The sequence below is a fragment of the Podarcis bocagei genome (assembly GCF_964188305.1).
Source record: "Podarcis bocagei genome assembly, chromosome: 1".
NCBI classification, from domain to species: domain Eukaryota; kingdom Metazoa; phylum Chordata; class Lepidosauria; order Squamata; family Lacertidae; genus Podarcis; species Podarcis bocagei.
Genome location: NC_138125.1, coordinates 47086954 through 47110701, shown reverse-complemented (window position 1 = coordinate 47110701; position 23748 = coordinate 47086954). Strand labels below are relative to the sequence as shown.

Genomic DNA, 23748 nt, shown 5'->3' with positions numbered 1-23748 from the left:
TGAACTAAGGGTTAAACTTATTACAAAGAAATATATTAACAAATTAAGGTTAAGACATTAAGGATAAAAACTTGTTGAACAAATAATTCGATCTGGAATACAAGAAGGGGAGATGTGGGGAAGTCGTGAAAAGAAGTTACTGAAAATGAGATCTAAAAGGTGGAACCTTTTTTCTGTGTGTTTTTTCTTTTTTTTGTCTTTGTTTTTCTGTTTTGTTTTTTGTACCTTTTGAAACTTTAATAAATATTACTTAAAAAAAAAAGAAAACCCAACCTGTGGCTGCTGTAACTCAGATTACCATTACGAATCTTAGTGCAGGAGAGGTGCTGCTTTCCTGTCAGGTTCCCCGTTCCTTTGAAACGCATTTCCTGTTAGTGATTGGAAGTTGTAGGAGCAGGGGTGCCAACTTGAAAAAATATTTGCGGGGGGGGGGGGCAAGCAAGCAATGCCTTGCATAATCGAACACATGATACGGGCATGCACACTGTTTGAATGGCCATCATCTTGGGGGGGGCAGACCCCTCAAATATTTTATGGGGGGACTGCAGACCCCTCGGCCCCCAGCAGTTGACTCCTATGGGCCTTCTCTCGCGCGTTCAGCTGCCCGCGAGTCAACTGTACTTTGCCAGCGCCGGACGCGCCAGCGATTTACAACCGCTCATTATGAAGCGTGCGGTCCGGGATCGATTGATGCTGCCTTTTGTGCTCCCACGTGGACTTCCAGGCAGAGCAGAAGTTGCAGATTGTGTCTCCTTCTCTGCTCCGCAATCCGTTCGAGCAGCGCGCAGACAGCAGTAGCAAACGGATCGGATTAGTAGCAGCCCATCATGTGGCGACGGGTCACAGCCAGAGCTTGGGACGTCTGCCTGGAGCACTTGGGGGGTGTGAGCCGCCCCTTCGGGAGGACCTCCCTCAAAAGCTGCGGCAGAAGAGGGGTAGCGACAGTCTCGGTTGACCCCGCTGCAGGCTTGGCAGATCAGCCCGCGAAGGTTTCGGTTTGGGGACTCCCGCCCCTGCAGGAAGTGACCCTAAGGGCGCTGGCGGTGAACGAGGAGGGCATTCTCTTTGATTCGTGTGCCCATTACCAGGCGGATGAGCAAGGGCAGGTAGATCTGTGCAAAGACCCCTCCAAGGGAGGAGACTACACGGGCTTGGAGCCCATGGGGCTGTTTTGGAGCCTCTCGCCTGCTGCAATGGAGAACCCCTACCAAAGGCTGGAGCCCAGAAAAGTGAAGGGTCCCATGAAACTGGAGATGTCAGTGCACCAGGGCTACAGCCAGCCCGGTGCTATCCCGGGACAGGTGCTTGCCAAAACGAACGTGGAAAGGCGGTTCATTCTTCCCGAAGTGAGAAGGATTAGGGTGAAGGACGGTGCGGTGAGAGGGAGCTTGTTCCTTCCCCCAGGTGAGTTGGGTAGACTTGGCAGTGGGACGGGGCTCAGGCTGCTTATTTGTCCTGAGGGAACCTAGTTAACTCAAAAGTTGACAGTCACCTTGCTTTTGCAGTCCCAGACAGGCAGCAAAAACAGGGCAATGCTCAGATCCTTAGTGGGCTGTGTTCAGCTTGGCAGGGCACAAATAGAACAGGCTTTCAGTAGAGATGATAATATTCAAATGATAATATTCCAAAACAATAAGGGTTGCAACTAGCACACCTTCCCCAAAGAGTAGCCATCACTCATTTACCAGCAAGTAATTTCAGAAACAAATACTTAACGAGCCAGATTTAAACTTTGGCAATAATCATAGTGTATCTGCACTGAATTCAGCCAGAGCCACCAGTCCACAAATATGAATACTGTACATGTTTGCCATATGGGAAGATTTAATTACAAGACACATGATTCTATACATTGGTTTTTAAACAAATGCAAAGAAATAACCTTTTAACACTTGCTCAGCATTACCTCTAATGGTATTTGTTCTATTGATTGACTTTACACATAAGCTTGCACATTCAGTGTTCAAATATATTACTTAATGTAACCTCTCCACTGAGACAACAGAGCGGTTGGTACAACAAGTTATTGATTTTGGTTATTAACATAGAAAGGGGTCCACATTTCTGGGAAGCTGCCTCTTTTTGTTATGCCTTTACTTGCTCTCCTGTGTCCAGTGAGATGCTCAAATATTGCTGTATCCCAAATATTTCAGACTGGTTTATCCGTTGTTGAGCTATCACTAATCATGCTGCAGTCAGTAAGAAGCCTACTAATTCTCCGTGGTGCAGGGTGAAGCCCAAGTCTATGTCTAAAGATAGTAGGGCTAAGGCAGGATCTGGAGAAAGAGGTTGGCTTTTAACTGTGGATATAATGGAGAAGAATTTTTTCCTTCCCTCCTTGTCTGATTGTTCCTCCAGTTTCATAGATAAAACTTCAGTCGTTGTTTGTAAGAGTTGCATCTCAGACTGATTGGTTACAGCAAGATTGTGCGCATCGTTTGCTGTTTTAGAAATATTTGACAGTTGTTTAGATAGCATCTCTAATTTCTGCTCAGAAAGAACTAGGGCTGCTCCCCTGTCCAAGATTGGTGTCTACCTTCTTTTATTAATGTACTTATCTGAGTCTCTGTCCTCTCCCACTGTGGCAGATACTTTCCCGCCTTTTGGTGCCCTCATATTACCTTTGGTCATACCAGTGTTTGACGCCTCCTCTGAAGCCTCAGACAGGGTTCCTGCTATTTTTTCCTGAAGATCTAACCTCACAGATTTGCTTTTTGGTCCCTGTAGTCCTCGGATCATTACCTCCCTGGGGCTGTACAAAATTTTGTGTTTAGATATTAGTACGATCCACTCTGCTTAGATTTTGCCCTGGGGTGATGGAGACACAGAATTACTTCGCGGTTTAGCTTTCCAGCTAGCCACACCTCCTGAATTTTACATTTAATAATAATGACTAACATAATTTAATAATTGTTTACATTGCATGTACCTGGAGGAGTGACTGAGTGAGATGAAGGAGCTTGACTTCTTTAATTCATCTGCCTCAGTGATGTCCAAGATACCAGGTTGACTTGGCACCTCACTGCTGCATGTTAGTTCAATAATTTAAAAAACCTGGCTTGGTGGGGAATACTTACTACTTGCATTTATTTAGTATCAACAATGGGTTATGTCCAACTAAGTTTTCTTCATAGAGTAGACCCATTGAAATTAATGAATAACTTGGTTCCATTAATCTCAATATGTCTGAGTTGAGGTTAGTTGGACACAACTCAGTAGGCTAGCAGCCTTTGACTTAAAACTTATATTCATTTTGTTTATTTATCCCTTCAATTACTGGGGATTTTATAAAATATAAAATAATTAAACAAGTTATATTTAACATGGTACATTATGTGAACCTGTAAGACTGCCTTATACCACATCATATAATTGGCCCATCTAGTAGCTGTGTCAGCATTCACCAACTGTGGCCTTCCAGATGTTTTGGACTACAATTCCTAGCAGCTCCAGCTAGCATAACCATGGTGGTTGGAGCTGATGGGAATTGTAGTGCATAACATCTGGAGGACACCATGGAAATGGCTGTTCTCCAAAGTCTCAAGCAGATGTCTTTCCCAGCACAGCTGCCTGAGAAACCCTGAAGATGCTGAAGATTGAACCTTGAACACAGTGGCATAAGTAGCTGCCAGAGCTCAATGATCAAGCCCAGATGTGATGTTTTAATGTACCACTGGTGTACAAAAGGAGTTCTTAAATTCTATCGTATGCCTGAGATTTCCCCTAACAACTTGATCCTATGCATGTAAGCTTCAGTGTGTTCAATAGAATTTACTCAGGTAAGTGTCAATAGGACGACGGCCTTAATATCCTTTCTACAGCTTGAGGACCACAGCACTGTCTTTCAGGGGAGCAACAGAGCTGTCCTGACGATTTAGAGGAAAATGCATGATTCTCTGTGTGAGGTACTTAGCATTCGTACCAAAACTGTAATATCCTTTGTTAGAAATCTTTGGGGGTCACTATGTGAATTAGGGTTATCAATGGACTTGTAACTGAATGGAAAACCAAAGATGTGTAAGGTAATAAAGGGGAGAAATTGGAAATCAGGGGTGGGGTGAGGGAAAGTCTAGAAGGGATGAATAAGTACGGTAAGTAATTTGGATGTTAAATTGTTAAATTATTGAAAATAGAAAATTAAACATAAAAAAGAGAAGAGTCCAGGCCTGAACAATACTGGTATGACTACAGTATAATGTCTCAATTTTGCTAAAATGAGTGCTGTAATACAGAATACAGATTCTTAACTATCTACTAACCTAGTGGTTGGTATTTGCAGTTTTGAAATACAGACAGGCGGCCACTGAATAAGGAAAGAAATACAACATAAAATAATACTATCATAGGATGAAAATATAATACTGTTATTAAAGAGATATGGTTATTTTAACACAGAGGTCAAAGAGTGGAAAACTTGCATCACACTGTCCCACCAAATTTAATGGGGCTTACTTCTGAGTATGAGGTAAAGGTAAAGGGACCCCTGACCATTAGGTCCAGTCGTGGACGACTCTGGGGTTGCGGCGCTCATCTCATTTTATTGGCCGAGGGAGCCGGCGTACAGCTTCCGAGTCATGTGGCCAGCATGACTAAGCTGCTTCTGGCGAGCCAGAGTAGCGCACAGAAACGCCGTTTACCTTCCCGCCGGAGCGGTACCTATTTATCTACTTGCACTTTGGCATGCTTTCGAACTGCTAGGTTGGCAGGAGCAGGGACTGAGCAACGGGAGCTCACCCCATCGCGGGGATTCGAACCACCGACCTTCTGATCGGCAAGTCCTAGGCTCTGTGGTTTAACCCACAGTGCCGCCCGCGTCCCACTTCTGAGTATACATGTCTAGAATTGCACTGCAAGTCATTCAAAGCATTTTCTCTTCTTTTCTGAAAATGTGGTATCAGTGTTTTGTTGTATTTTGAAAATAATGTAGTTTTAATAGTGTTATTCTGGTTAGCATTTTATGAACAATTCTTTCAATGCTCTGTGTCCCAAACAACATTGCTCTCTGCTTTCATTAGGAAATGGCCCCTTTCCAGGAGTGATAGATATGTTTGGTGATGAAGGTGGGTTAATTGAATACCGATCCAGCCTTCTGGCTACTCATGGCTTTGCTGCTCTTTCCCTGCCATATTTTAATTTTGAGGATCTTCCCAAAATCATGGAGGATTTCCACCTTGAATACTTTGAAGAGGCAGCTAGGTTTCTGCTGCGCCATCCAAAGGTGAGTATGGTAAGGATTGTTTACCTATACATACAGCTCCTTGCTCTCCTGCAGGTGAAAGAGTCTGTATGGACGACAGTTTTGAGAAAAAACGGCACTTCATCCCTTGAGGAAATACCAATGTTTGTTTTTAGATCTTGTACTTGCTAGCTGAAGAAATCATGGGATCAGGTCAGATCAAATCATCTGCCTTTCTGGAGGAAGACTGGTTCTATTGGGATATGCTTTGGAGAAGGGATTAAAAAAACTATGTGTATGAGATGGAATAGATTATGCTGTTATTTTAAAAAATTAACAAATAGTTTTATTGTGAATATATCGTAAACCTAGTTTTCCATGCTAATAAAATAACATTTTTTTAAAGGGTTAGACTATTTGAATTGATATTTTGGTATCAGCTTTTAGGTTTGATGTGTGTTGTTTTCTCAGAATAAGTTAATAATTTGGCAGGTTTCTCTATATATCAGGGATGCTCCACAACACAGACTTCTAACATGTGTCTTTCTTCTCTTCCCCTCTGCAATTCCCACTTGTGCTGTTTCATTCCTGAAGGTTAAAGGGCCAGGAATTGGTGTCATTGGGACTGGCAAAGGAGCAGAATTGGCATCTTCAATGATGACTTTCTTGCCAGAAGTAGTGGCTGCCGTCTGCATTTCTGGTTGCAGCTCCATCACAGCCACTGCCCTCCATTATGGCGCACTTACTTTGCCTGGGCTTTGCTTTAATATGAGCAGAGTCAGTATTTCAGAGAATGGTGTTTTCGACATTTACGAAGCCTTGGACGACCCAATGGACCCAGCTAATTCACGTAGTCGCATCCCCATAGAAAAAGCAGAAGGGCACTTCCTTTTTGTAGTAGGGGAAGAAGACCGCATTTGGAAGAGTTCTTTATATGCTGAGATAGCCACTGGGTGCCTGTGCCAACACGGGAAGGACAACTTTACACTCTTGAGTTACTCTGGAGCAGGCCATCAAATTAATCCAGTATTTACCCCAGTTTGTCTGGTAGCCTTAGACCGTGTTTTAGGGGTGCCTATTCTGGGTGGCGGAGAGAGGAGAGCTCATGCCCATGCCCAAGAGCATTCTTGGGGGAAGATTTTGGAGTTTCTGCAGTTCCACTTGAGATGATCACTCAAATAGCTGCACACCGGCAACTGAAGTCGTGGTAAATGTGCCAAAGGGCCTGAGGAGGAAGGAAAGACATGAAACATGTTGTATGGACCTAGCTGGAGTAAATTATTATGTAAACTGATGACAAGGTAAGATTGGACTGATTCAGAGTGGAACAGCCAAAGGTATATATGATAAAATGTGTTTGGGATGAAGAACTCTAACGATAAAAACACGCAGGTATATGAGTTGGTTGAGGGTGTAAATATGAAGCGGTAAACCCTGGCCAGCTCTTAAAAGATCAAAGGCGGCAAACCATAATGGATTTAAAGGTAAGCAAATAAACTTGTTCTTCAAAACCAGCAAAAAAAAAATCTGCCATTTTGAAATCAAATATCCAGAATATGACTACTTTCTGCTATCTTGAAATTTCTGGAATAAGTCTACCTTTAGCAAACACAGCCAATGTTACTACTTGAAGACAAAGCCAGGAGGTCTTTAAAACATGGATAGAAAAAGACTAGAGTCACACATAGGCTGACCTTCTAATTTTAAAACGAAAACCATACTTGGCCATAATTTTCTTGGATGTGGTGTGGTATTACTCTCTCCCTGATATGAAGCATAAAAAATGAGACTAGCATAAAGTAATGCAAATGAGGATTGCCGTGGGATTGTACACTCCTTGTCTTAAATACCACTTTTTTCTACCTAATGGATTTGTCCATTAATGTTACTGCTTCATGAACCCCTTTAGTCAATAATGTTTTTATTTTTCTGATGTACTGTATTTTTAATTTTGTCCCACTCCATCCTGCGGTGTTTTTTTACATTGCATTAAACTATCAGTGAAGTCAGAAGACAAGTAATTAGAATCATAGAATCACAGAATTGTAGAGTTGGAAGGGATCCAACGGTCATCTAGTCAAAAGCTCTGCTGTGCAGGAATTACAGCTAATTAGTTTCCTATATTATTACAACAGGCAGAATTCTTTACACAAAGTATTGGAGATTGCCAACCATAACAAAAATCAAATGATGAGTCAGAAAATCATGGGCTTTAGCAATTATGGCTAAACTGACTTAAAAAAAAAAGGACAGAGACAAAATAAAGTTTTAGCAAAATGTGAGAAAATTGTTGATTATACTAAGAGATTGTTTAAAACCAATAAAGACCTATGGTTTTACAATGTATTTATACTTTGGGAAGTGAAATTTTGGGAAAAAATATGTATGTCTGTTTTATTATAAGACTATTAGTCAAATTTGGAAATGTGAGTCAGTTTTCTTTCATTTGATTTCTTTTTTGAGTAGTAATAGATCAACAATTTCCTTATATTAGTATTATAATTATCAGATTCATGTCTAGAGTTTTGTTGTGCACTTGGTTATGATTAATGTTACTCCTTGTGATGTCACAGATTTAATTATTTTCTTTGATATTATAAATGTACGGAATGGAAGTATTGTGTTAATAAAAGAAAAGAAATATTAAAATGTATGCTAAGTTATGCAAAAATTGTTTAACAACTATAAAAACATAAGCAAGTCACTTGAGACACTGTCTCATAATTGCAAATTATGGTAATTATAAGAATAATAATAGTAACAACAGAGAAATCAGACAGCCATTCGTCTGACATGTACACATAAATAATTTGTCTTAATCTTCGTCTGTTGTCTGTAGTTCACTGAGTTTAAAAATACACCGCCCGGGTATTTTTCTTTTATAAAGTATTATGTATTTAAATGTTGGATTTGTAAAATTACCATTTGCAACATAACCCCTGCATAAACGGGGAAATCGCTTGTATACTTACACACATATAGGGTTGTATTCAATTAAGTTCAGTAAGTAAACTCACTAAGTTGGGCATATCCACAGCGGCGTAGCTAGCCGCTCAGGTGCCCGGTGAGAGCATGCGTCCTGCAGCTGGGGGCTGGGCGAGCTGCGTGGAGCCTCTCTGCTGCCTCCCCCTCAGCTATAGGGTGGCTGAGGAAGAGGTGGTGGCAGACACAATCCCCAGCGTGGAGCCTGCAGGCGCCGAAGCCACTACATCACTCCCAGGAGATACGCGTGGCTCAGGCACACTGCAGGCCCTGCGGTAAGTGCCGGCCCCTATAGTGTGGCGCCCAGTGTCAGACGCATTCCGTACATTTCTTGACTGAACTAAAAAGTTTTGTGAGCCGATTTTTTTTAAAAAAAACACCTCATATTTTTGTCATCCCCCTCAGTGATGACACCCAGGGTAGCCCACACCCACCGCATCCCCCTTCCTCCGCCACTGCATATCCATTGACTTACCCTGAGTAGAACTAACAATAGATGCAACCCACTATTGTTCAATTTACTCAATATATGATATAATATATATAAAAGAGTGTATAGCCTTTGTTGTTGGCATCTGTCTGTCTCAGGAGTCAGTGGTGTGTACTTCGGGGGTGATGTCAAACCTCTGAAGAATCACAGTGCCTGAAGTGTTTTCCTTCTCCAAATGGGCTACCTTCCCAGCTTAACAAGCCCCATCTGCCCCTCATTTCCCTCTACAGAATGTGCAGTAACTGCCTTGACTATTGGTCTCATCTGCTCAATCCACTGGAGCCTGTCTTTGTATGCAAAAGAAGTTCTTAACTCACTGAGGGTTTGAAACCTGTATCTTCTGCCAGAATAAGATTTTACAAATTACTTAACAATACAGTGGTACCTCGGGTTAAGTACTTAATTCGTTCCGGAGGTCCATTCTTAACCTGAAACTGCTCTTAACCTGAAGCACCACTTTAGCTAATGGGGCCTCCTGCTGCCGCCACACCTCCAGAGCACGATTTCTGTTCTCATCCTGAAGCAAAGTTCTTAACCTGAGGTAATATTTCTGTGTTAGCGGAGTCTGTAACCTGAAGCGTATGTAACCCGAGGTACCACTGTACAATCTTACATTTATGTGGTACAGTGGTGCCTCGCAAGACGAAATTAATTCGTTCCGCGAGTTTTTTTGTCTTGCGGTTTTTTCGTCTTGCGAAGCAAAGTGTCGGAAAAGTTTTGGAAAAGCTTCAAAAATCACCGAAAACCTCAAAAAAGGCTACCACACCGCGTTCCATGAGTTGCTCCTCAAAGTCAAGTCGCAACTGTATTAACGGTGTTAAGAAAATGGAAACAAACTTGCAAGACGTTTTCGTCTTGCAAAGCAAGCCCATAGGGAAATTCGTCTTGCGAAGCAGCTCAAAAACCGGAAAACCCTTTCGTCTAGCGAGTTTTTCGTCTTGCGAGGCATTCGTCTTGCAGGGCACCACTGTACTATAATATCTAGTAATATCTGCAGCACTTTCCAAAATGTAGTAAACACTGGACAGGGTTTAAAAAATAAATAAATCTGGAGGATAATGACAACTTTAACCAGTGCTTTTCTTCTAGACAAAAGGGTGCCAGTACTGCATACCCTTGAGTAACCCCCGAGAGAGAAAAAGCACTGGCTTTTAACATAATCCATTCTGAATACCGTAAAGACGTTTCCATTGCTGGCCTGTTAAGTTCATCTGAAGCGCAGCTCTCTGTAAGCAGCTCTCTTGAGCATTAATCAGGGTTGACCAGTTATGTTAACAATAACAGTTAATATGAACGGATGGTGATGATTATCTAGCCAATATTAAATAATGGAAGCGATGGGCCATGACAGAGAAGGTGACGACTATTCAAGACAACACTGAAGATTAGTTGGAAACATCAAATATATATATATACAGCACTGCCACTCTTTTCTGCAAGCGACCCATGGCTGTTGAAGGGTACTTTTAAAAATGCTGCAACGGGAGCCCCCTTTGCCTGCCTGTGGTCACTTTCTGTTGCCGACTCTTTTGGCTGTCAAGGAAAGAATCGCACCACTTGAGATACGCCCTCGGTTTTCAGAAAAGTTGCATTACACTACTTTAAACCGACCCCTCCAAACGCAGCATCCAACCTCACTTGTACAGACAGGCGTGGACACACAGCAAACAACACCGGAAACCAGGGGGCGTCGGATCTGTCTCGCAGCGACCTTTCTACCTCCTCCCCGTTTCTATGGTCATGGTGAAGAGTTCCGGAATCGAAGCCGTTCTATTTTTTTCAGGTGAGTCTCTATGATCCCAACTGTTGACTTCACCCTTCTTCCCAGAGGCGTCCGCCCCGGCCCTCTTCTCCCTCCTTCCCTGCAGGTGAGCATGCGCACGGACTTGGCGTGCCATAGCAACCGGAGCGGCAGACGGTAGCAACCAGAATCATAATAATGGTAAGTCGGCTCGAGGGCTGCAACCGGAGTAGGAAAGGAGGCCGGCGAGGAGTTGGGGAGGGGGAGGCGACTGGACGCGCGGTAGTTGGGCTGAGGCAAAGAAGGCGGAGGAAAGCGCCATGGTTTAGCGCAGGGAAGACCCCGCGGGGGACAGGCTGGAGGACAATGGGAACAGGCTCTGCCCCCCGTCTCTGTTTGTGTATGGCGGAGAGAGAGCTGCTAGCCGCGGTTTGCGGGAGGAGGAGAAGAGATGGTGGCTGTCGAGGCAGGGAGGAGGAACGTGCCCGGCCTGAGGGAAGAGGGTTCTTGGCTCGGGGGCTGGAGAGAGGAGCCTTTTGGGGATGCCAGAGGGACCTGTGCGTGGTGTGAGACGGGTCTGTGGAGCAGGGGATGCTCGAGAATGTCCCTTGAAAAGTTCAGGGGAGGGAATGGTTCTTGCATCCTTCGTGCAAATTGAAACAGGGAGGCCGGGCTGTGTGTGTGTGTCACGGAGAGATGGTTCTTTCCTTCAGTGTTTTCACCCCCCTAGAGCTTGCTCACAGTTGTGTCAGGCAAACCAGTTCCAGCCCCTCATCTGTAGCGTGCACTAAGGTTTCATGAGCCAGTGCTCACTTGGCTCATCTGATGCATGAAGTGGTGGTCTCGACCGAAAAAATATATACAGTATATAGTGAGTATAGAAAGAAATACTGCGAGTGTCAAAAGTTTTGTTTTTTTTAGGGAGTGCAAGGGATAACTGTTGCCTCACACAGCACAGATTAAGGCGAGTTTTACTTAAGAGTAGATGGGAGACAATGTATTTGAATCGCTGTAATCACTCTAAAAAATCTATATAAATGGTAGCTATTGTTAATAAAAGAACCATAAACCAACATAGAACCTTTTTTATTTGTCTTTCATTTGGAGATTATCCCTATGGTGATTGAAGCTCATCCTAACACTTTGGGGTTTTTTTTATATAGGAAGGCTGCTCATTTGAAGAGAGATCAACATAAATTGGTCTTCATCAAGGAGTTGTCTGAGTATCGGAAGTCGCCTTCAGTAGAATGGTAAATAAATACTTTTGAGATTGGCACAAATTGAATCTGCATTAATGAGCTAAGAGTTGACATTCACGTGAATTTTAAAAAGAATTTTCAATATGATAAATTCCATGACATAATGCATATATTGTTTATACTTAAATTTTCTGCTTTGGGCTGTGGAGTTTTTCATTTTACTGTAAAGTAGTTGTGGACAAAAGGTAGATCAGGATCTACTGGAGTATCTCTGAGTAATTTGCAGCAAGGGGCTTTTTGTGTTTCTAATTCCCAAGTATCACAACAATAGCAACAACCAAATGACTTATCCCATCTAAATGCTGAAATGAAGGAAAGTAACTGGGTGTGGAAAGACTGTGAACTCAGTTTAGTGTTGATACTGATAACAAATTCCCAGATTCAGAGGCACCCTTGATTCTTACTGTGTGTCTTTTGCACACAGTTTGGTTGGTAGATTTTAGGATATAAGAAAGAAACAAATTAGATCTGTTACGTCTGTGCTCTGCCTATCTCTGTAAAGCTGTAAAGTATCCCTTTTGGTCGGGTACTCTTTCAGGCAACTAAGAGCCTGACTCTATCTTGGGTTTAAAAATAAAAGCAAAATACCTAAAACTGCATCCAAAGGAAAGCAGAGCCTTTAAAAGCCCCATAAGCCCCTTTCATGCAGCACTGCCCTGCTTAAAGCTTCAATGTAAGAAAAACAATGCTCATGTTTTATAGAGAAGACGTGACACACATAGCTGTGCTGATCCTGTCAGTTGGTAGCATTTGAATTTGCTGATTATGTGACAACTGGGACAGAAGGTTTTTTAAAAAAAATTACTGAACTAATATTTGGTGTTATGTTGCTAATGAGACTTTTCTTTGTTTGGTATAAAAATATCTAAGAATATATGTGACTGAAGATTATAACACAATCCAGATAGCTTTATGTTAATGCTGGTACAGAAATAATTGTACAGTACTTTTAAAGTCATTTTAAAACCAAATTTTTTTTTTAAATCTTCATATGGGGGGATTAAATATTTTAGAATTCAGTTTTCTACCCCACCCTTTTTATAATCTTGAGATTCAGCTAACGCTGAACAAAATTTGCAGACTTTAATAGACTAGTGAAATGGATGAGACAGTTAAATCTGCTATGATAAAGTGGGCACAGGATGTGGGACACAACATTATGTCTGAAGACTGGGAAAGGTTATGGAACACCGGTATGAAATTCACGGCATGTAGTGCCTTGAAAGAGAACATTATGAAAATGGTATACCGGTGGTACATGACTCCAGTCAAGTTGGCTAAAATATATCATCTTTCTGATAATAAGTGTTGGAAATGCAAGGAGGCAGAAGGGACATTCTTTCACCTCTGGTGGACCTGCCCGAAAGTAAAGGCCTTTTGGGAAATCATACATAATGAGCTGAAAAAGGTATTTAGATATACCTTCTCTAAGAAACCAGAGGCCTTTCTCTTGGGCATGGTGGACCGGAAGGTGCCAAAGAAGGATAGAACCTTGTTTATGTATGCAACCACAGCAGCTAGGATTCTCATCGCTAAGTTCTGGAAAACACCAGATTTACCCACACTGGAGGACTGGCAGACGCAGTTGATGGACTACATGGAGTTGGCAGAAATGACTGGCAGAATCCGAGATCTGAGCGAAGAAACTATGGAGGAGGACTGGAAAAAATTTAAGGACTATTTGCAAAAACATTATAAGTTGTTTGAATGTTAAGATAGCGCACGATTAAGAAACGCTATGTTTCCGTAATTTATTTTAAGAAATGATAAAGTAAGTATTGATAGAAAAAACGAGAAATATTTGAAACAAATTATTATGTTTATTAACAACGTCAAAACTAAATTACAATTTTTTGAAATTGGTAACATAATATATTTAAAGGTACAATAAGATGGGAAACAAGATAACAAATTGCTGAATTGGTTAGAATAATGAACGCAATGCTGAGAGGATGTGAGGAGGTCCAAAAGTGAAATGCTGAAGGATGTTAAGGAAAGTTTCATAACATTTTTTCTTGTTTTTATTTTTTCTTATACATATACACAAAAAATGTTTCTTGTATCTTGCCATCTAAACAAATTTGTAAATCTATGAAAAGAAACGCAATAAAAAATTTTTAAAAAAAAAAAAAATAATAGACTAGTGAAATGAATTAACTAATACTGTAATACAGTACTGATGTGAAATGTGTTTAAATGGGAAATACCATTTCATTTACTATGGTACAGGCTGTACAGTTGTACTGATACTTTCCTTCGTGTACCAAAGTTGTTGACAAATTTAAAGTAGTACTTTCCTTCCAGTTTATATCCAAGTTACCAAAGTTTAACCTATTACTTCAAATCCAATAATAAGCAAATGGAATTGTCAGCTGCAATTACTGCTACTGTGTCCTTTAAACCTGGTTCTTCCCTTTTTGCTTTGATATAATGAATAGCCAATATTCCCAAATAAGATGAAAATTTGTGTTGTCTTAACACATTCACTTACTTTGATTACATATTAAATCATTCATTGAACTTCCCTCATGCCTTGACAAGGATGTCTTTATAATATAGTACAGTATGTCTATGTATTTAAATATAACTGATCAAAGCAAAACAAAATTAACTAGTTGACTTCCTAAATTAATTAAAATGTATTTCCATACTCTTTTTTTGTTAGGCAAAAGCAACAACTATTAAGGAAGCTCTAGCCAGATGGGTAAGTAGATTTGTTGTGCTTATATAGTTGTGTGGATTTCCTTTGTTAAGAATAAGTTTTTGTCATTTTTCTTGCAATGATGTAGAAATAGCATTTTGCATGAATGGAATGGAATACCTTTGTACAAAAGGTTGTATATTTTTAGCTCACTGAAGTTCTTTTTTTTAAAATTTGAGCTGCTATATACTGCTACTACTAATGCTAGTTAATATTTATATAACTTTAGCAATGTGCAGACACTGATGTGTGCACAAACTTTACATAGTCAGTGCTTGAGTGCTTAGTATCTACATTAGATGGGCAAGATGCAGAAGCATGATAGAAATCAAGATTTCATAGAATTTTAGGGTTGGAAGGAACCCCAAGGGTCATCTAGTCCAACCTTCTGCAGTGCAGGAATCTCAACTAATGCGTTCATGATAGATATCCAACTTCCACTTCAGATACCGGTACCTTTTAATTGAATAACTTTTAAAAGAAATGCCCGAAGTAACTGATATTATGGTTTGAAGTCTTGTTTATTCTGTTACATTTTACTCCAAGAAGACCCATTTATCCTAAATAGAACCCAGTAACCCATGTATGTACAAAATATTTTTTTAAAATGTAATCACGTTGAGATCCCAAGATAAAATTTTGCAGGAAGTTCTTAGAAATATGAAATCATAAATACAACTTTAGGGGAATTTATATCATTGATTTTTTAAAATCATGTTTAAAAATTTTAAACTTTGTAGCTTAACTTTAAATTTTAAAGTAAGTTCATAATGTGCCATGTCATATTAAAACCCATGAAGTTCTGAAGAGATTAATATTTTTAGTTAATTCTGGGCTGAACTTTTAAGGTTTCGTGTAGCCAAAATTGTTTATTTTTTGAAATTTCAAGCCCTCAAACTGAAAAACAGGATGAGATAAAATCTGAGATCAGGGATCTTCTTTAATACTGTTTTTAGGAAACTGATAGCAATATAAAATGGTACAGTAAAAGTCATTGGATCACATGACATGGAATGACCCAACAGAGGAAAAGCTAAGAGTGATAGGTAGGTTTGGGAAAGGTTTTGCTGAAGAAGGAGGAAATGAAAGCTGTTTGATTAATAGGGGCATGCATATCCAAGGATAAGACACAACATGATAAAAAGCATTGAAGGAGGTCAAAGGGAGGATAGAATGAAAGTGCTTGATAGGCCTTGCCAGCTTTATTTTTAAAGGATGGTCTCAGCCTACCTAGTTATTATTGGGATCTCAGTATTAAACTCTTCACTTTTGATAAGTTAGTAGAGCATAGTAGAAATGTTTATAAAATTCACCCTCAATTTATTTTTAAATATTATTTTAATCAAAAGGTTACATTATTACACAGCGTTACTACAGCGTGCTCCAGAACACCTAAGGTTTATTGTCATACTGTATAGTTGTTTGATTTGTCCCTTTGCTGAAAATTATAGTCTGCAGGGAGCTACATGAGCTTGTGAAGAATAGTGGGGGAGAAGAGAAGGGAGACAAGGGAATGAGATGAGATTTAGTCAAGGGCAGAGAGGTAGAAAGCTTTAAAAGCAGGGATTACAAGCTTGTGGTTGGTGCGGGGTGTAAAGGCTGATGTAATTAGGGAAGATATGTTTGCTTCAGTCCCCTACTTAGGTATTTGATGGATCTTCTGCCAGCTGTCCTGCCTTTCTCATACAATTAGCCTTTCAGTCTAATTACTAAGAAGTCATTCCCTTCTTCAAGTAAACAAACAGGGCATGTGCAACCACACTTCATAAAGAAAATGTTCTAAATTTGTAAATTAATTTTATCAATTAATACTCTTACTTATTTTCCCTTTTAAATGAACTACTACAAGTTTTTTCACATTTTGAAAATTTTGAATTTGTTGTCTTCAAATTACTGTTGTAGCGGAACATGACACAAATCAGACATGGGGCACTGGGTTGTATGTACCACTTGCTTGAACTACCATGAGTATGATCATGTTCTTACATTAAGTGAAGTGCGTATTTAAATGTCTGAGTCAAAGACAAAATGATTAGAATAATGTCTTCTCTGAATGGATAGGCAAAAAAATAGACTAGGTGGAATATAGGAGCTCCGGTATCATTTTGAGAAGAAATGATTACAGTTTTATATTAAGAAAATGTTGTCCCTTCTGTTAAAACTTTTTGTGATACTCCTTTGTAAATTCACAATTTAGTCAGAGGAGTTCATACAATCACAAGGCCAGGAAGCTTTTCATTCCTATCCAAGTGTAATTTGCTCATGACAATCTGGTTCTGTTGGGATTCAACCAAGGACGTGATTGCTCTTGAGTGCAGTACCTTAAACAGTAATGAATTAGTAGTGAAAATACACACAGCCATATTTTGGACCAGTGATGTCCCCAACTCAGTGCAATCAATTTGTCATAGACTGTGTAAAGTAACAGCATTCCAGACTGAGAAAAAAGCATTTTACCACATATTCAAGGTTGCATGAATAATTCTCAGTCAACATTAACTATAGCTTTAGTGCAAGTTATTATGCAGCTGAATAGCCACAATAGACTAAATTGAACATTCATAATTATATACTGAATAGGATGTCTTCCTCTATCTGTTTCTCTTTTTAATTAGGAAGAAAAAAATGGTCAGAAGCCATCGGAGGCCAAAGAAGTGAAACTTTATGCCCAGATTCCCCCTATAGAGAAAATGGATGCATCTCTTTCCACTCTAGTTAGCTGCGAGTACGTTCTGTATATTGGTGGGAGCCACTTTAAGTTATTTCTGCCTTCATTGCTTCAGCTTTTTTGTTTTAATTTGGTGTTCATTTTTTAAAAGCAATTTTCATATTTCTTGACTTGTTAATTGTTATGTTTGGATGTCACACAAAACTATGACACCCTCTTTCCCCAGATGCTTCCTCCTATGTGCCTGGGAAGAGGAGTTTGGAAATTTTACTTTTGCTTTTGGTTAACCACAGCTTGTGTCATTCTAACTACTGTGTTTGCCTAAACATTATGGCATCTAAACTTTGATTAACATTAACAATTGTTAGTTTTTAAATAACTCAGCTTCAGAAATCAGGATTTGATGTTGGCTTGTTTTAAATTAACTATAATTCTTTTTTTAACCCATATTATTTTAACAAATAGTAACAAAAATAAATATTGTTTGCACCACAAAATATTATGCAGCATTTAACATCTGTAGCAACTCCCACATTCTTCTCTAACAAGATACATTACTGACAATATTTGATGGTCACTTTAGTTGCATGACACTAGAAACTGTGGTTAAGTAGAAGTTGAAGCCAAATTTGAATATCTGGAGGACCATGAGTTCTCCATCTGTAACATAGACAGTAAAAAAGCACATATAAAAACATAGGCCAAGATTCCACATCAGAGGAAGCCCTAATCGAGGACTTCTGCTTGCACAGTGGTCAGTGTTACCCTTCTCTTCCCCCAGTGCCCCCAGAAATAGGCTTTGTGGGATTCAGGAGAACCCCTTGAACAAAGAATGAGGGTGGGGGGTGTTCTTCCTTCTGGGAAGCCAAAATGTAGTATTCTGAGCAATTGTTATTTGTAAAAGAACCACTACTTTGGTAATTTTAGTGTTCTTCATGTACAATTTCTGGATTTTTCCCCCATTTTAGAAAGCTGTCCTTATCTACAAACTGCATTGAAAAAATTGCCAACTTGAATGGGTTAAGTAAGTAATATGTGTTTTTTGAAGCTGCTTCATTATATGTACCTTCACTTATTTCATACTTTGAGTCTGTTCAGATCCTCCTCCTGCTGCAAATTTTTATGAGCACTGGAATTGGGAGCAGGACTCAGCTTTGAGTTCGCCACCCACCTTCCTAGAAGGTTACATCTGTATCAGGATATCCTCTGTATAGTATATATTGTAGGATCAGGGAGATCATATTTTTTCAAAATAGCATTTGAACAGACACCAAGTTTACATTTATTGACTGATTTTGAACAATAGATACCATCTTTAAAAAATAGGCATTTGGCATTAATTTTTCTCATTTACTGCAGCAGAAAACAGATAATTTGAAAATCAGGATTTCACTTGAAAATTGATATAAGCAGTAGAGTGTTAGGAAGCATTGAATAATTATGTTTGACTGCTGATTTGATGAAGAAAATCTGCATGCCATGATTTGGGTTGTGAGTGACTTCTAACCCCCTTAACACGCATGCATGTGTATACATATATACACCAGAGAAGGGAACCACTTCCTTGGTATAGGTCCCACTGAGGAATGTGTGTGGATATCTCAAACACATGGACAGGTATATTCTAGGTTCATGTTATACTTGTAAGCTGCTGCTTTTTTAGTTCTATGAGCAAAATTCATCAATGCTATTGCATCCATTTGTATCTGATCACCAAGTGCAGATTAAGACAGTAATATTGCCAGGAGCATTGAGGAAGGGAGACATTATTAAGCAGTTGTTTCCTGTATATTCAGACACCTCATTCATTATGCTTTTTTGCTGGGAAAGATGTCCGGCTACTATGGTTGCTTTGGAAAACATCTCACATAGTGATTCTAAACACATGGGTGAGATGCTGGATGCCTATAAGCTCCATCCATATGAATAGCTGATTATTGTTTTTTTATGTTACTGTGCAGAAGTAGGGGAGGGGTGCTGTGAAACTCAGCTCCCTGAATGACCAGACTTTATAGATGACTGACTCTCCATATGGTTAGAGCAGGATTAAGGAACTTGTGTCACTGCAAATTCTGTTCCAATCCAGTACCCATTAGCCCCATCTATCATGGGCAGTGGTTAGGGATGATGAGAGTTATAATCCAAAATACCTTTGAATGGCCACAGATTCCTCAGTCCTGGGTTAGAGCATCCATGCAGGATAGTTTCAAACTGTGTCCATTCAGTGAGTGGCTATCTGTTTCCATTCTTGGACTACACACTTTTCCCTTTGACACAGCTGGATTAATAAAAGATAGCTCCTTGACATTGGCTTGTATGAAGTTTCCACATTACTTAAATAACTAGCACTGTAGAAAAATACCTGCTTTGTTTCCATTGCAGAAAACTTACGGATATTGTCACTGGGAAGAAACAACGTCAAGAATCTGAATGGACTGGTAAGTAACCCTCTTAAGAAGACTGCTGCATATACTACTGCAGAGTAGTTCGCCATATGTTACTGTGCAAGGATATGATGCTAACACTGTTCAAAAATATAGTAGATTCAGGAACATCATCAATACTTGTAGCAACTGCGCAAATTCCCCACCAATAATGAAAACTCCCCTAGTAACTGTGTAGATAAAGCACCTTTGGCACAGCCTTCTGCCAACACTCCTTCCATTCCATTTCCCAGATCATGACCAGTTTTCAGTGATGAGGAACAACAGTTGAATGATCTAGCCCAGTGGTTACATATCGCAGTAGGAATCTGGAGATGTAAATTCAATTTAGCCTCTTGATGGATGTTGCCTGTTGTCTGCAAGACTTACTTTTATACTTAATGAGCTGGCTAAGAAACTAGTCATCTAATGTGCAGGTATCTGCAAACAGTTCTGTGTCTTCTTTCATGTCCAGATGTCTGGAATACAATTCTCCTCTGTCTTGATGTCAAGGTTGAAGGTCTTGGTTTCTCTCTGAATTATGATGTTGTCCTCTTGTTGGCTTGTCTCAACTTGCAGCCTGCTAGTGGGGAAGTAGGGACTCCAGAGGAAAACTTTTATTTCTTTGATGTGCTCTTTCGGGGTCCAGACAACATACATGATAATAGGAAAATGCAGAGCATTCTTTTCTGAAGCAATATCATCTTTCAGGAGGCAGTTGGGGATACTTTAGAGGAGCTGTGGATCTCATACAACTTGATTGAGAAATTGAAAGGGCTCCATGTGATGAAGAAGCTGAAGATTCTCTACATGTCAAATAATCTGGTAAAAGACTGGGGTAAGCCAGAGTTGTTTCTCAATAAATATATTGGTAATTTATAATGAGTTCATAGCAGGTAACTTAGGTTGGTAAACGAGTTGATTCCTAAAGTTGTAAGTATGTGTATGTGTAGTTATTTTTGACAGTGTATATAGCCTGCCCTTCAGCGATTCTATTCCCAAAGTAGTTAACAAATCATATTAAATTATATTAGGGGGTGGGGAATGAAATCATGCATTGATGAAAACAGCAGAACAGTAAAGGCATAAAATCACAATAAAATAAGTTCAAATTCAGCTAAGATTTTCAAAGACGAGTTGGGGAAGAAACTTTGCCTGGTGCTGAAAAGACATACAACTGGGTGGCAGGTGAATTTCCCCCAAGGCAGGTGATCACAATGGGAAAGGCCCTTTCTCTGGTAGCTACCCACCTGATCTATGAAGGACTGGGCACCTGAAGAAGAGCCTTCAAGGATGGCTTTAGCATGCAGGCAGGTTTATGTGGGACCTGGCAGTCTGGGTCCCATATCATATAAAGCTGTAAAAGCAAGCACCAGCACTTTGAATTGTGTTCAGAAATGTACCAACATCCATTAATTTAGTGTGTCTTTAGTGTGTGTTTGTTCCACACACATCTTATGATGTTAAGATGTTGCCCATTGAATATGTTTCACTCAACATCTGCAGTCTTCATACAACTCTGAGGTTTTTGTGTACTTCATAACACAACTCTGTTTCCTTCTGTGGTTGCAGCAGAGTTTCAGAGGCTGGCAGAGTTGCCATTACTGGAAGATCTGGTGTTTGTAGGTAATCCACTGGAAGAGAAATATTCCGCTGATTCGCAGAGTGCCTGGGTTGAGGAAGCAACGAAACGAGTGCCCAAACTCAAGAAACTTGATGGTGAGAGCTGGGTAGGAGCCAGGGTGGCATTTAGCAGATGAGAAAAGCAAAGTAGAAGAAGTATCTTTAGTTGCATCCGCCACTAGCCATAGCAATAAAATAAAATAAATTTTAAAGAAAGTGAAATGAAGATAGAGGTAAAAACCTAACTATACAGAGTACATTCTGGAAGTTTACATCAATAATAAAATAACAGATTTTATTCTAATTGCCCCCCCCCCCCGGCTAAAAAAATTGCAGTTTTTGCTGTCGCCTGATTATCTTGATCTGCTAGAAGAAAAGACACAGTAGCAATGGTTGAGCAACCTGGTATGGATAGTAATAGAGGGGTAATAACTTCACTCCTCAAATCTTTTTATAAAGAGTGCAAGCTAGAAGCACATGAGCTACTGATTCAATACTGCCATCTCCCCATAGACATAACTGTTTTTCCAGCGAAATTTTTTGAAATCAACCCTCAAGTACAGCTGAAGGCAGTATATTTAATCTTGCATAAGTGAAATCGCATCTGTATTTTGGAATGGTTAAGTTTTGCAAATAGGGTGCCAATGTGTCAAAATGACTAGGTGGAAAATAATCATACCATGGACAAAATTTCCTTATCGTGGCCAAATTATTCTGTCGCTTGATATCATATAGGCACTGTCTAATTAAATTATTTGCTTTTCTGAAGCTCAGTGTTAAAAGCATGACAATCTTACGATACTAAGGGTAGTAGACCGGTGGGGTTTAAATTTAGCCAAACCAATAAATAAATGTCCTATACCAAGTCTGTAATTCAACAGAGGGGAGATTAGCATCCAAGCGCAGTGAAGCATTTGGAACACAGAATGGAACAGAAAAAAAATTGCCTTAGGAGCTTAGATTGAACAGCTTCTGTAGATCCAAGGTGTTCACCTATCCAAATCTGAGCCCCATATAATAACTGTGCTAAGGGTTTAGCTGTAAACACTTCAAGTGCTGATGGTATGTGATTGCCACCTTTTGTATGGAAAAAGCGTGTCAGAATTTTGGCACTTTGAGAAGCTTTTTCCTTTGTATATTTCTAATGTGCTCCCCATGACCCTGTTGACTGAAAAATAAGGCCAAGGTATTTAAAGACTTTTAACTTGTTCAGTCAACTGATTATCCATACACCATCTACGGGCCTATAGTTTCTTGAAAACACCATGACTATAGTTTTCTTGTAATTCACAGCCAGATGTTCTCTTTGGCAGTATCCTGAGAATGCTCTCATCAATTTTTTAGGTCCACTTTTATTTGAGATAGAAGTATCGCATCATCTGTGTATAATAATATAGAGATGGCTTTTGTGGCCAGTTTATGGGCATGATACTCTGGGGATGTTAACCTCTGGACAATATCATTTATATAGAAATTAAACAGTGCGGGAGCTAGGATACAACCCTGCTTAATTCCCTTTGTGGCTGGTATGCATCCTGTGAGCTACCCATTTGTAGGGCAATGCAATTTCATCACAGTGTTTTTATATAGAGATTTAATCAAGAACAATAATCTTTTATCTATACTTGAAGAGTTCAACTTATCTTACTCGAGAGATTGAATCAAATGCAGCTTTTAAATCAATGAAAGCTGCATATAGCACACCACTTGGTTTCTTAACATACTTATCTATAAAATGGGCTAGTACAAAGCAATGGTCTATAGTGGATCTGCCTTGTCTAAATCGTGCTTGCTTTTCAGCAAGAATAGCTTCATCAGTTAAACAAGCAAAGTATTAACTCATCCTTTCCCCATTAAATATATTTTGGTAAAGATTTGAATTCTTTTCTGTCCAGAATTTCTGTACATTGGGTGGTTAATGTAATGGTATCTTAATTTTTTAAGAAAACAGACCCATATATATATTTTCTGTCAGTTAGTGCTTTAAAATATCTATTTTGCTACGTAGCCCAAATTATCCAGTATTCCCTAGAGATTGGCAGTTAATACATCACTTTGAAAAATTATATTGTTCACATATTTCCATTTTCCAATCAGATACAAATATTGGGTTCAGGCAACAAATGGTTGGTGTACTGCTCAGACAATAGAAAATCCCTTGGAAAAGGCTTTTCTGGGCTTCTGGAACAATTTGTAGTCAGCCCAGGGAAAGGAGGCAGTTATTAAGCATGCTAGAATCACTGTGTTTTTCTTCCATTAGATGGTGGTGGTGGAATTGAAGCTTTCTCATTGGAAACTGTTTCTCACTTGTATTCTTTCACTTCAGTCCTTTAATATCTGTGCTCCTAGAATACTATGATATTCCACAGGTGCACTGATCAGTCCATTTTCCTAAGTCCTTAATCGCTGGCATGTTATTAAGTCAGACCTGGGCAGCAGTTTTAGTTAGTTTTCCTGTTTGTACTGTTTTTCTCTCGAGTTTTAGTTAAAAGCATGTTTAACGGTTCTCCACTCTCATTTTTAGGTATTCCAGTTATTAAGCAAGAAGAAGGGGAAGAAGGGGAAAACCCAGCGTGACTTTTTTCTTGTTCCCTATTAAATTATTGCTGTAGCTCCAGCTCTATACAGTATGTGAAACTTTTGTATAAATATGTCTTTGAAGAAAATCTTGGGCAACATTTTAAA

The 23748-nt window shown here is 39.6% G+C and overlaps 1 protein-coding gene across 2 annotated transcripts; it reads left to right on the top strand.

The window, feature by feature from the left end:
- The first annotated feature begins 731 nt into the window (after window positions 1–731).
- Window positions 732–23748, top strand: DNAL1 (dynein axonemal light chain 1). Of its 2 annotated transcripts, XM_081211893.1 has the most exons (10): window positions 732–1404; window positions 5016–5218; window positions 5771–6223; window positions 14314–14352; window positions 16965–17074; window positions 17986–18041; window positions 19400–19455; window positions 20152–20278; window positions 21013–21159; window positions 23588–23748. In XM_081211893.1, the coding sequence occupies exons 1-10, from the start codon at window positions 828–830 to the stop codon at window positions 23638–23640; spliced, it is 1821 nt and encodes a 606-aa protein (XP_081068019.1). In that variant the 5' UTR covers window positions 732–827; the 3' UTR covers window positions 23641–23748. The 2 variants fall into 2 exon arrangements, with proteins under 2 accessions (XP_081068019.1, XP_081068018.1); XM_081211892.1 differs by lacking the exons at window positions 732–1404; window positions 5016–5218; window positions 5771–6223 and adding exons at window positions 10441–10590; window positions 11553–11639.

Bases quoted from the DNA above. Each gene is read 5' to 3' on its own strand.
- DNAL1 (XM_081211893.1), top strand. From the start codon at position 828: ATGTGGCGACGGGTCACAGCCAGAGCTTGGGACGTCTGCCTGGAGCAC. The intron at 14,353-16,964 runs GTAAGTAGATTT...CTTTTTAATTAG, and splicing joins AGGAAGCTCTAGCCAGATGG to GAAGAAAAAAATGGTCAGAA. The intron at 18,042-19,399 runs GTAAGTAATATG...TTTCCATTGCAG, and splicing joins TGCCAACTTGAATGGGTTAA to AAAACTTACGGATATTGTCA.